We start from the raw sequence: 13,596 nt of genomic DNA on the forward strand, positions 1-13,596 counted from the left end.
GGTGACTCCCATTTGCTGATTTAGCTACAGTGAAGAGAGAATTGAATGGGGAACAATAGGAGATAGAAGGAAAATCCAAAAGGGGCTCTCTTAGGACAGCTCCAATTTCACAAAAGGGGCCTTTCTAGCAATTCCAAGAATAGAAAGACCTTCAAAGTAAAGAAAATGGTGGTGGAAAGTAATTGCTCAGGGGTCAGGGGTCCCAGTCTTCACGTCCAAGGCTCCAATTTAATTTCAAATTGAGATTCAACAAGGAGGAAACATCCCCATTCCAGCCATCATTTTTAATTTTCCAGACATGATTTTTATTGGCTAGTTTCCATTGCTTGGGAATATTAAACAATCAATATTTTTGACACCTGCCATTCATGTCTAGTGCTTCTGAAATCCCAAATAAGACCTTGGCTGGGGAGGCAGGTGGGATTGCAGCTTGCCTCTTTTTATGGGGCAGACAGTGGCTCCTTTGGCTCAGCACAAGGCAATCATCATTTGCTAGAGACAGCCACTCCCAATTTCCTGTAAATCACCTGTCTGGACAATGGAGTGTTAGAGAAGACAAACGGACAAAGGAAACACTATAAAAACCAAAATCAGGGACTATGGGAGGCTGGATGCGTTTCCATTTCTCTCCTGCCTGACTCCAATCAAACACATAACAGATTGTTTATTGTAATCCTTGAATTACCAAGGAGCTAGACTGTGATGGTGAGAGAGGGTGGCTTGGTTTGGAAGAGGTGACATTTGATTAAGGGAGACAGAGGGACAGGAGAAGGGCTCCACACTCTCTCTACAGAGGATTATCAAAACATAGCAGCATCTTAACATCTTTGAACCTTGGTTTTTGTTGTTTCCCTAGCTTCAGAGTCAGGGTCATAAAATAGGCTGGGCTGCCCATGCCTACTCTTGTTGACTGGTGATGTCTACCTGAAATATTGTCATGAGAATGATTGCAGGAGCTCCATGTTGACTCAGTGGGACGAACCGAATTGATTAGTCATGTCTGTCACAGTGTGAACTGGTCAACAGTGATATATTGAAGATACTTATAAATATTTCACATTGACTGTAGTTACTGGTGTTTCCATCTGGCTTAGTCTAAGTGTTTGTATAGTCAATATTCTTTTCTTTGTTTCCCTTATGAAGGCAGATTTGGATGAACGGCAAAAAAGAGATAATCTTGAGGAATTTTACCTAGTAACTGTTTCTATGTGAAATGTGCTGTGTTTGTATCCAATATATAAGCTGTACCTTGATTTTCTGTGGCCATAGCCAGAGAAGATGCTGCCGCTCATACTGTGACATCAAGTGTTCCTTTCAGAAATGTTAGTTAGCATATACAACAAGAAAATTTGACCCTGTGGTGTGTAAATCCTGTCCTGAGTTCTGAGGCAGTGGGAGTTACATTCTGTCCTAGGCTCGACCTTATACTGTGAGTCAGAGGGTGCAAATACCATCTCTAAAGTCACACAGCAGTGGCACCAGGGTCTCCTTCCTCAGAAGACACTTGTCCAGCCTTAGGTATGTAGATCAAGGCAAACTTGCAGGCCTGATTATCCCAGAGAAGGCTGGTCCCTCCCCTTTCTCACCCATGCTGGAGATTGTCACCCCACAGCAAGAATCAACCAGAGAACACGCCCACTGCCTGGCCTTCTGGGAAGGAAAGCGATCTGGAAATTCTGTTGAAACTGGAATCTAGCTTTTATTTCGGGTAGTTAAAATAAGCCTCTGGGTGATATATTTTGGGCCTAATTACCCCGCTTTTCACAGAGGAGTCTGTGGAGTGATTAAATAAAGGTAACTGCAGCTGGCATTCAGAGCAGTTTTTTAAAAAGGAACCAAGGGGGAAATCTGGAAGTCACCCCACCCTACTACCTCACCTCACAGGATTCCCAGAAAACCTGTGTCATGTAAACTCTGACTTCACATTCTAGTCATTCTTGCGGTGCTGAGTGGGGACTGCAGGTTGTCTGCAAGACCCTTGGCGGCACACCCTCCTACCTCCAGCCCCTTGTCATGGAGAGTATGCATGTGACTTCCACATACACTGTTTGCCACTTATTGAGCACATGTTCATGTGGCAGGCAGACCTCTTGTACTCCACTTGACTTCCATCAGTTGTATAGTCAACAGTTGAGGCTCACAGAGGTTGAGTGACTTGCCTGTAAGCACACAGCTTGCTAATAGTGGAGGAGCTAAAGCCTGAAACTTTGATGACCGTTTTAGAATCCCAGCTCTTAAGCAGTGTGCTGAACACAACTTAGTCTTTTAGTATCTAAAGGAACATGTTAGGCACCAGCCACCTTAAAGGTCCCTAAATGAGCAACTTGAACTCACAGCTGCCATTCTGCCTCTGCTGGGAACGAGTGAGATAGCTCATGTGATAGCTTTTCAGAAATCTCCAAAAGGGCTTAGAATTTGGGGGTAGATTTGGATGGCTAAGACATCATTAGAGATAGTCTCCTCAATTCTGGTAATTAAATCTCAGAGTTAATCTAGGGGGGAGGAAGAACCTTTTGTTTATTTAAATTTTTATTTTGTTTGCTGGGAGGTGGGGAGGGGGAAGGCCAGCTTAGTGGCAGAGGTGGGATGAGATTCTTAAGTGCTGGGGAGACTCCTCCTTCACCCTCCAGCTGCCTATCTAGTCCTTGAAGACCTTCCAACTGAAAATGTTTCTAAGCCGGGGTGGGACCACTATCTCTCTCTCTGCTGCCATTGCTACATCTCCTAAGAGCACACATGGTCTCCCTGCTTGTCCTTTCCATATCTAATCTTCCACCAAAGAGTTCCTCCAGAGAACCTTTTGGATGAGGAAGTGTCTGGGCCTCCACAATGCTGAAAGATGGAAGCCTAGTTAAGTGGACCCTTTGGGAACCCCATGTCTATCTGTTTCTCCCACAGTGTCTCCACACAATGTTCCCTCTGTGTGTATGTATGTATATGTGTATGTGTTCATGTGTAGGTATGGGAATGTTTATACTTGTATATGTTTGTTCATTATAGGGATTAAGAAATTTGTTGTAAGAAAATACTAAAAATTATGCAAGGGACCTGACTTCAGGTTGGTAACCAAAAGGTGGCATCATTAACTCTGGGGAGCTTGGTTGCTCTCTAGGCTGGTAGGGGAAGGGCACAGGTTCTATGCTTGGAGCACAGTGCTCATAAATGCATATTAGGGAATATTTGGATACACGTGCATGTACACACACACACACACAGTATTTCAACTCATAAGGGAATCACTGCATATAGGACAGAAGTCACTTATTAAAAGTTGACATCATAGAACTGAATCTGGCACTTGAATATTATGACACCTTTGGGTGGGTGGCTTGAAAAGGCCAAAGAGCTCTCAGAGGGTGCAGGCCAGGAAACTCTCGGTGTGTGTATGACTCGTTGCCTGTTCTGTCTTGTGGTCTTCCATTTCTTAGGCATCGTCTTTGGTGACCTGTAGATGTTGCAATTACATGATTTCCACACTGGAGTGGGATTTTCTTTTTTTTTTCCCACCTGTGTTCCATAGCAAGCTGTGACTCCCAGGGGAAGGAGCTGTGTCCTTATATGGTTGGGGTTCCTGTTCCACTGTCAAGGACTTCGAGTGAAACAGATGCTCAGTCCAACCTCGGGGTTGGGGCGGGGGACTTAATGGAAAGAGAAAACCAATCCAAAGGACAAGAGGATGATGAGATTTCTAAAAGGTCTGAGTTTAAAAATAGGTGAGAAAAGCCCTGCTTCCTTCCAGACTTCCCTTTAAGGATCTTCTATCTATAAAATTCTGCAGTTCTGCCCTAGCGCCGTGAAAGGGTTCTTTTTGACAGATTGGAGAAGAGCCTGGTTCATCCTCAGGATCATCTTTCTGATCCCACATCAGCCTCAGAGATGGGAATCGGAAGAGATTCACTGACTTTCCTCTTCCTTGGTCTGTCCATGGAGCAGCCTATGCGGGGACAATGCCCTGTTGGTAAACTGAGGCTGATATTACTACCACCAAGGATTTTCCCCACTTGACATGTGGGACCTTCACCTTGGGGTGCTGCAGAGCAGGTCAGCTTCGGACCTGGACAAACTGGTACCGCAGTGGGGCCATCACTGGCCACGCAAGGACATAGCTGTCAGCACCAGGAAAGGAAGACACAGAGCGAGAGAGAATTTGGGAATCATTCAGCCAATGCTGGGAAATGCACTATTATGTCATTGAAGTTTTAACAAAATTATCTCCAAATAGCCCAGTGCCTTTTGGCTTGTGTTAGTGGAGCTATGCAAATCTGATTTGGGGCAAGTGACTTTAAGTGTGTTCTTAAAGATAAGACTCTGCAGAATCTCTTGTGCTGTTTCCCGGCACTGGGGACAGTCTTTTGAACAAAATGTCTGCCCTTGGCCTTGGCTGACCACCATCTCAGTCAGCATTGCTTTCTACGGGCAGTGAAGAAGCTGTGGATTCTGAAGGGATCTGACAAGTGGGGAACTATACCATAGCTTCCTTTCTCAAGGTATGAGGAGCCTGTTTAATGGCTTTGGTCCCTTAGTTCCTTTGTTTGCATCAGCCTTAACAAATAGCAGGCACCGGAGTAGCAAGAACTGAGTGGTGGTGGTTTCTGTTGTTGTTGTTGTTATTGTTCTCCTCCTCCTCCTCTTCTTCTTCCTCCTCCTTTTAAATTACATTACTTATGTCTTGTGTGTATATGTATACATGCACATGGTCACACAGTCACAGAACAACTTGTAGGTGTCTATCTCTCCCACTGTGTGTTCCTGAGATCCAGATGGTTAGACTTGGTCACAAGCCCCATTAAGCACTAAACCATCTTACTGGTCCTTTTTTGTTGTTGTTGTTATATTTCATGCTCAAGTCCTTTTTCCTGACTTGACATGGTGACAGGCTCAGAAGATTTCATGGCCCTTTGTAGGGATGTTCAGTGAACATTAAGGCGCAGGGTGTGTCTGTCAGCTTTGCATTACTATAACAAAGTACCTAAAGCAGGCTAGTTATAAAATAGCAAAGGTTTAAACTGTCCATATGGTGGAGACTCTAGAGCCCAGCTCCTCTCTTCTCTCACTCATTGCATAAAGATCTAAGGGCTCTGGTGAGGCCGGATGCCACAGCAAGTGGCCATATACCAAGCTAGAAAACAGAGAGAGAGGTGGCACCAAACTTCCCAGCCTTTATAGCAATCCTCTCCAGTGCTATTAAGGAGCCCATAAGAACTACTTGCTAATGGCTTGCCCCCTAAGGACGTCTCCCCATGAAGAAAGAACAGACCACTGGAAACACTGTAATGAAAGAGGCATGAGCCTCAGGTCCCTGTTGTCCCCACTAGGACACAGCTCTTCTTGAGTTACTTGAAGGAATTAATTCTGTCAAGTAGCCCTTCACAATCAAACCCACCTTTCTAGACGTGTTGTCAGATTCATTCAGGGCACCCATTTGTCTTTAAGTGGCATCCACTGGGGCTTTCTCAAATAAACAATCATGTTCTGTGACTCAGTGCGTAGGAAGAGTGGTAGGAACAGAACAGCAGGGAAGTCATCAAGGGGCTGAGGTCTGGGAAGGAGAAGTCCAGTTCTCAGCAGACCCCATGGCCTCCCCGTGGCTAGACCCAGGCACTAACCCCATTCAGCATTTCCTGAGTTCGGTGCACTCAGGAATTGCAGATTTCTTGAGTTTCATTTCTATTTTTCTGAAATAACTTCACTTTCTTTTTATGATCAAAAAAATCCTCAAGCACCATTTCTTTAAAAATAGGAATTACAGAGAAAACCAGCTTCCTGAAGCCTCTTCCTGTGTATATTCTTACCTTCTAAACGTCATTTGAAGCCAGGAGAGGCCAGGGCTTTATTTGAAAGATGGGGGTAAGGCAGCAGCAGGCAGGATCTGACCTTGGCCCCTAGTTTTTCTTCTCCATGTTCCCATGGCCACATTTTCTCCTAATTCACTCAGCAGAACTTACACTGCAATATGTGGTATTTCACATGACATAGGATACCTGTGGAGGCTCCCAGGGATGGAGTGACAACTCCTGTCTCCAAGGACACTGCTTCCTAGTGGAGAGGAACATGAGAGATTGATGAAAGAAATCCCAATGTAATGTGAAAAAAATGGCATCCTGTGCAGTGCCATGGGCACTCAGGATGGAATGGCCAACAGGGACCAGGGACAGGAGCGAAAGAGAAAGTGGCAAAGAGGAGACCATGTTTAATTTGGTGTTTGCTGTTGTCATAGGAGTTTCAAGGGACCTGGCTCCCAATTTTGGCAGACCTTAAAAGATCCCTATCCTCCACCACCCCTTCCCACTCTCCATATCTTCTGCTTTGACAAATGGCCCCTTCTTCCTGCCTTTATTCATTCGGTTGAAAAGTGGCACTTGTTGTAAATACCTTGTAGGAAATGCTTGAGGAGTAAATGAGAGGGAGCAGACAAGTGCTGGTCATTACCACTGTCAGGTCAAGGAAACAGAGAGCTCATGATTACTGTGTCGATGTCATTGTCGTTGTTGTTGTTTGGTTAGTTGGTTTTGATTTTTATTTGCCATGGAGCCTCACTTTGTAGCCCAGACTGGTCTTGAACTTGTTGTCTTCCTGCCTTGGTCTCAGAGATGCTGAGATTCCAGGCTTCTGCTGAAATCATCACTTAACAATATACTGTGAACTCCAACCTTTATCCTCCCTCAAAGTACAAATTATTCCCTGTGATAGATGGGTGATGGATGGTGTTCTGAGCAATAGTGAGCGAAGATTCACCCACAGGTACTTAATACCCTCTGACTTCTCAAGAGATGATGAGATAGGAAAGGAGCTAGCAAGAGGTTGAGGTTAGGGTGTAAATGTTAGCTTGGAGACCTGTTATGAGCCTTGTTTGCTATGGAAGTGAGCATCTGTCCTCTGGGGTTGTGGTGATGCGTACAATTACAGACACATATTGGGGATGATTTAGCCAACTATGTACCTCAAAAGGCTCCCTCAGGGAGTTTACTACACAGTGGGGGGAAGGTCAGGATGGTGGACAGTGTCCCAGCAGTATTTACACCTTCATCTTCAGATCTAAGTGGTTTGACATCCAGGTAGAGTGACCTCTGTTCACTTGGGGGGAGGGGGGAGGGATGTGTGTGGGGTGGGAAACACCCTCATTAGACCACACAGCCTGTGAGGTCAGGGCTTCAAGTGCATTTTCACAGTGTTCTTGGCCACAGGCATGGTACAGAGAAGATGCTCTGTAAGTATTCTGTAAGTGCCCCCTGGGCTGAGGTTCATCTACGCGTTGTCAGACCCTGGGGTATCTGTTAGTGGAAGAGGTCAGGGCCAGCACTCTGAATTTATAAACATTGATGCTTTGAGTTACATTTTGATTTTACTCTTTAATTCTCAAGTCTCAGCTATTAAAGAGATAATATTGTGTATTTGAAAAAAAATTGCAAACAGAGAACAATGACTTGCAGCCCCAAGATCCTTCTGTCATCTGTATCTGATCTCTACCTGGGATGAGGTGGGGATCAGTTACTCGGTGGGCACAATGGCAAGGCTGTGGGCATCACTCTGGAGTCCAGCAGTTGAAATGCCACAGCTGGTTTGGTATGGGAGATAGAGGGCTGCTTCTTAGCGTAACCAGATTGAGTGTGCTACCTGGGCACCCAGGCTGCTGTGACAGGTAGAGGTCACTGGGCTAGCTAATGGTCTAAAAAAATGTATATTCAGGTTCTGTCAGGGAGAAAGTAATGGGTTTCATCTGAATGAAATTTAATATACTTATGGATTCTGAAAGAATTTGAAAGCCTTTCATGATAATAAAGCCTTTATTTGTTTGGGAACAAATAATCCTTTGGTGTGATGTTATTGTCTCTCCACTTTAATCATGGTTGAAGCCGAGGCAAAACGCGTCGCCTAAAAGGTTCCTTGAGTAGACGGCCCCTGTCTGTTTTAAATTGCATTGTGTCTGAAATGGACTAGGTCACATGTAATAAATGCTGGCATTTTAATAGAAACATTACAGCAAAAATAGTTAACAATCTGCTTTAATTTCAAAACTCATTTTCTCTCTCACACTGTTGGGCAGTATCTTGGTCAAATGTGCAGAATGCATTGGGATTTAATTATGATGGCAATTTATTCTGAAGCAAGGTTAAGTGAGGCTGTCAATAAGGTGCAGGGTGAGGACAGTTGTGTCCTGGTGCTCCTAAGTCCTGAAAGCCTGGCCAACCATGAAAGAGTTGAAAGCTTGGGCACCGTTCCTTGCTAAAGCCTCCAATTCCAGGGGTGCAGATACAGAGGCTGGGTGCCAGCAGTGTGCCATTCCTTATGAATGCCCTGCCAGTAAGGAGGGGAAAAGCCAGGGGCAGGGTGTGTTCAGAGTTAGTAACTTCTTCACTGGATCCAATTTACTAATTAACTTACTCCAACATTTAAGCCCCAGTGTAGTGAGTGCAGGGCATATACAGGCTACTGGCAATACGTAGGATTACCACCCCAGGAAGACTATACAGACAAGTACATCCACTAAAGAGTGACAAAGATATATATGTTCAAGGACAGCTATGTCATAGACTTTGAGGACAAGGTCCCTGATGTAAGTAAACAATTAAGAAGGACATCTGGTGTGGTTTGTGGTCATGGAGGTAGCTGGATGACATTATGTCTTGCTAGAAACTGGGCACAGAGGGATGTAGTGAGTATGTTCTAGGCAGAGAGAAGGGTTCCCTCGCAGACCCTATTGTGGTGGGCAATAAGGTGCCTGCCATGGGGAAGTTCTCTGACATGGAGGAGAACCCAGCTGTATGGTGTCTGAAGGTGCATCTTCTTTTTGTGGGCTAAGAGCTCCACAGAAAGCAGAAAGAGATGGTGTAGTTGTGAAACTTTGAGATTAGGACATATTACATGGTCACTAGGTATTTAGGCTGTCAGTCAGTTTCAGGGAGATGGGAGAAAATTGAGGTGAAAAGTACTCAGACGGGCCAACACTACGTTGGCCAAACATGGACTGTAGCAAAGAGTCGGTGCTGAGTCTGGAGGTGTGTTCCAGCCCTCTCCTGTTCAATGGGAGTAGCAATCATAAAACATCTCTGTGGCTTGGAACTGAAAAGCAGAGACATTTTTAGCATTCAGCAAGTTGCCTGGACTGACCTTAAAGTTAGATCCTTTTCATGTGAAGATGATGCTCAGCTGACCACAGTAAGAATGGACTTCAAGTCCACCCTGAGTGGTGGCTGGAGTTGGTCAGATCCTCACACACTGCGCTGGTGCTTCTAGGACCCATTTCCAAAGTTCTAGTAGCCTTGAGCAAATCGTCCAGTTATACCTCATGTTGAGTATGGGAGAGTCTTTTGCACTTCTGGGAATTTAATGCCATACTACAGCATACTACAACAGTCTTCTTCCTCCCCCCCCCCCAATGCTGCACTAAGCATTTTTGGCCAACCTGTACCTCTGAACCACAGAGCACCCATTATTTAACATACATTGTCCTGCTAGCTAAGGGATTTATAAGTCAGAGTGAGTTGGCTTCTGGCCTTGAGATAATCTTAAACCTGCATCTGACACCAAGTGTGGACTCACAGAAGCTCTTGTTTCTCCGTTTCCTTCAATGAGCAAAGGAAGGAATGTGTATTTCCTGGGTGCCTGTTGTGTTTTCTCCACTATGTTTAGAGCTCCCTTCAGTTAACTGCCAGATGTTCTCTTAGGATCAGGGGTTTCTGGTTCATAAGACCCTAGCTAAGAAGCTCAGACAATGGGGTGACTGAGGGGTTATTTTGCTTTCCTTACTTCTAAGAGGAGGAGGCCCATCCTCCAGACAGAAAGGAGACCTCAGTGACATAGCAGCTCAAACTCTGACTCACGCCTGGGGGGAGTTCTTTACAATTCTCTCCCTCTGACTGGTGGAAGAGAAAGTGAGTTTGGGATTAACATGCCATGAGAACACATTTGCAAATATCTTTTCCACAAATGAACTAGGCTCAGAGTTAGAGCCCTCAACCTTCAAAAGCAGGAGCTCATTTGGATCTAAGTAAACTATTATCTCATGTTCGAATTTTGGAACGAGATACTAATTTTCCCAGTATTGATGACACAAGGATGTCTTTTAAGGAAAACTGTTCATCAGAAAGTAATTAAAAAGAAATATGAACCAAGCTAGTCAGGTGTCGGTGTACGAAGTTGAACCATGGATAAGTTGTGTGCCCTCTTGAAAGCAGCTGGGAATGATTCCTTGGTACAGGTTACCTCCCGAGATTGGTGTCACAGACATTTCTGGCTCTATTCTTGTTTATAAACAAATGAGTTAAGTATTATAACTGTCTTTGCCTTTGGGGCTGCTAAATTTCATAACTTAACTCAACCCAAGCTAATAACTGAGTCTTAAGACCTAGGAAAAATACTTAAGTTTATTGCAAAAGATAATATCCCATTTAAAACAGTTTAGAAATTTACAAAACCTTACAGTGATACATTGTCTTCAAGAAGGCGCTCTACAGATGAGCTGGCATTAAGTCAGGGATGCTGAGTGTTTTAACGATAGAGGGAGCAGATACATTAAACCCCTGCAATTTAAACAGACCCATCAGTCCTTTCTCCTTCCATTTCATAAAAGTAAGTTTTGCTAAATGAATCTCTTTCCATAAAACCATATAACCTCAAGTATAACATTTCTGTAGAATATCATATGACATACTATTTTACAAAGAAGCATTGCTACTCAGCATGAGTAACAGACTAGAGAGTTTTGGTATATATGAGTACGTTTTTTATTTAATGTAGTGATGACCCTTTCTCTTCAGAAGGCTGGTGTTTATCAATCCTTTCTCCCAATACTGATGTTCAGGATTCAATTACCAGAAGGAACCTCTCCAGGTATAGATTAGTGTGGCCTAAGCAGTGCGATGTGGTGTTGTGCTTTGGTATAAAATCACATGACCTGGGTTGATTTTTCTTTCAGGGAATGGTAACAGTTTTCAGTCCTAATTTTATCTCCTTCAGAGTTTATGTAAGGTCCCTACCTTGCCATGTACGTGTAAAGAGAAGAGCTACCCCAGATATCTCCCCATTTCTCCAGGCTACCCAGTACAAAGGCTGCAGTTAGCTCTCACAGCTGTGCTCCTCCACTGGTAGGAGGTTTACAGAGCTTAGAAACCAGGAGGCATGGTCATTCTTCTGCCCAGTCAACAAAGGACACAATTATGCCATCTTTTCCAGGTTAGTGAAAAGGCTATTCTATTTCCCCGAGTCTCCGAGATCTAAGTGCAAGAATATTTTCATCCCGTCCTGATATTCTGGAATATAAATTCATTTGAAATTAGTGTAAGCAAAACAAATTAAGATGGAAGCCCCACTGCAAGATAAAATTATATAAGAGATCCCAAATGAGTTTGCTTTATTGGATTATCCTCTGTAGTGTTTTTTTCCATTGCTGGGGCCAACTGAGAGTTGAGTGTATGGATACAGAAAGAAAGATCTGTGGCTTTTGGCCAGTGGTAACATATCTAATTGAAATGTGGTTTCTTAAGCATGACAAGTATATTTATCTTAATTCTAACTTGACATTCTATATTCTGGTCTCACTTTGTGGGTTTAAACATTACACTAGAAACAGAGAGAGAACATCTCAAATGACATCCCAAGACTTAAATAGTGCAAGCCCAGATTCCTTGCCAAATTTTCCTCACTCTCCCTGAAATAGCTTTTGCACCGCAGCACTGTGACAAGGGAGGTGAAATTGTTGGGGGTGGTTTGCTCAATTAGCCTCAATTGGCAGTGGGCTACACACACCCCACGTACACAGCAGAGACTCACTCAGACACCGGTTCTTTGGCAAGGGGGCGGTTATAAAATGCTTTCTTTGCTTAAATGTGGATCACATTTCTGGCAGTGTCAGTCCAATCACAGGCTGGCAGAACATGGAACTGAATGCAGAGGTATCCAAGCCTTGCCTCCTATTCAGCCCCTGTAGGTAGCAATGACTTAATCACACTGCTTTGGGAGTTTGCTTGGCATCCAAGCTTGACCGGACATCCATGAGTGGAGGTCTTGTCAACACAACGAGCTAGATCTTAAGGAGCTCAAACTTTGTGGAAGAAGGCGCTTCCATCCTCATTCTCGGTCATGTTTCTTCCTAGATCAGGTGACCGAAACCTGGTCACCAGGAAGGGTAACTGTAGAGTAGCATGTTTGGGCCTATCTACATGGTTGTCACAAGGATGCATGGATGAGAAAAAAATGCTATATTGTAGGTAAGCCTTGTTAACGTCACTCGATAAGGTATACCGACATACAAGTTGCTGAGTCTTAAGACCCTTAATGTTACAGGTAAATGAACACTAACAGGTAAATGACCCTAACGATAAAGCCCCTCTCAATTACCCCACACTGGGTATACAGAAACATATGATAATTAAGCGGCCCCAGAAAGACTACAGCTATGAAAGTCACCTGAGTTCCAGTAACATAGATCACACAACAGGTGTCTAATACCCATGGGCAACCTTACTCTGCCACACCCCATACTTTACAAGAAGACAGCTGCACAGCTGCTGGATTTGAAATCTAACAGCTAGATGAAAAAGAGGACAACTTAATACAATCAGGGGGACCTGGCATTGTTAGGCTCTGCTCATTTCTGTTGTGCTTTTGGTACGGTAAATCCTAGAACCCTGCCAGCTTATTGTGTGATGTTGTCTAGGATACTTGCTCACAACCCTCCTCTTCCTGCACTGCACAACACAGGCTTATTTCTGTACCTTTGGGGTCGAGGATCTCAGGGTAGGAAGGAAATGCTTGCTGCCAGGGAAGGGGTGGGAGTGCAGTGAGCATTAGCATATGGTGGGAATCTGAGCTTAGCAGATGAGGACGGAAGCCTGGCTGTGAGGGACAGGCAGCTCGGTAACAAGTGGCCACACAAGTGTCCACAAAATCCTCTGCAAGCTGCGGCACACGCTCAGGTAAGGTTGGTGAGCAGGTGTCCAGGGGTGTACCGGCTCTGAGGCACTCCTGTCTCACAGGGCAAGGGGATCTCAGCCTGCGCTTTTGCAGAGGATCAAGGAGGTCTTGAGGGGATCCCCCATCTCAGGAAGGAATGCAGGAAGCCCCAATCTTCTCATATCCACCAGAAACATTTCTTCTTCACCTTCTTGCTCTTCCGCCGTAAGTCCTGTTTCTCGGGGACCGGGGCTTCTGCTGGGGATTTGGATGGCGAAGGTGCTTCCTCAGCTGGCTCCGCCTCCTCCAGACTCTGGAGAACCTCATGGAACCTGCCTTCCTGCTGTCGGAAATCATACTCTACACTGGAAGACAGAGAGGGAGGAAGAGGGTAACTTACAAAGAATACACACTGACTTAAAAATAACACACACCCATTACCCAGAGTACACAAGAGCAGGTCCTTAGGATCAACTACTAAGCCATTAGGGACCAAGGGCCAGGTGGCTTTAGGAGAGTTGAGCCATTTCCCAGACCCTTCCATTCCTCCCCATTGAATTAAATTACCTTTCATGATACCTCATTTTGTCAAGTAAATCAAGCACAGATCATGTCAGGCATTTAGTAAATATTTGGTCTGGCTTTAGTGATCTTCATTGTTACTGTTTTTGTTAAACAGTATTCATGGAAACGAATTCATTAACA

At 44.5% G+C, this 13,596-nt stretch overlaps 2 protein-coding genes across 2 annotated transcripts in view; one reads left to right on the forward strand and one right to left on the reverse strand.

Annotated features, from left to right (window-relative positions):
- Dock2 (dedicator of cytokinesis 2) overlaps window positions 1-13,596 on the forward strand; it is a 444,551-nt gene that overhangs the window by 238,864 nt on the left and 192,091 nt on the right. The window lies entirely within an intron of this gene.
- Insyn2b (inhibitory synaptic factor family member 2B) overlaps window positions 12,653-13,596 on the reverse strand; it is a 104,188-nt gene continuing 103,244 nt past the window's right edge. The window contains exon 4 of the mRNA XM_029483629.2: window positions 12,653-13,256. Coding sequence (XP_029339489.1) covers window positions 13,070-13,256 — 187 coding nt within the window. The 3' untranslated portion in view covers window positions 12,653-13,069. The remainder of the gene's footprint in view (window positions 13,257-13,596) is intronic.

Source organism: Mus caroli, unplaced genomic scaffold, assembly GCF_978045245.1.
Source record: "Mus caroli unplaced genomic scaffold, Mus_caroli_1 scaffold_13, whole genome shotgun sequence".
NCBI classification, from domain to species: domain Eukaryota; kingdom Metazoa; phylum Chordata; class Mammalia; order Rodentia; family Muridae; genus Mus; species Mus caroli.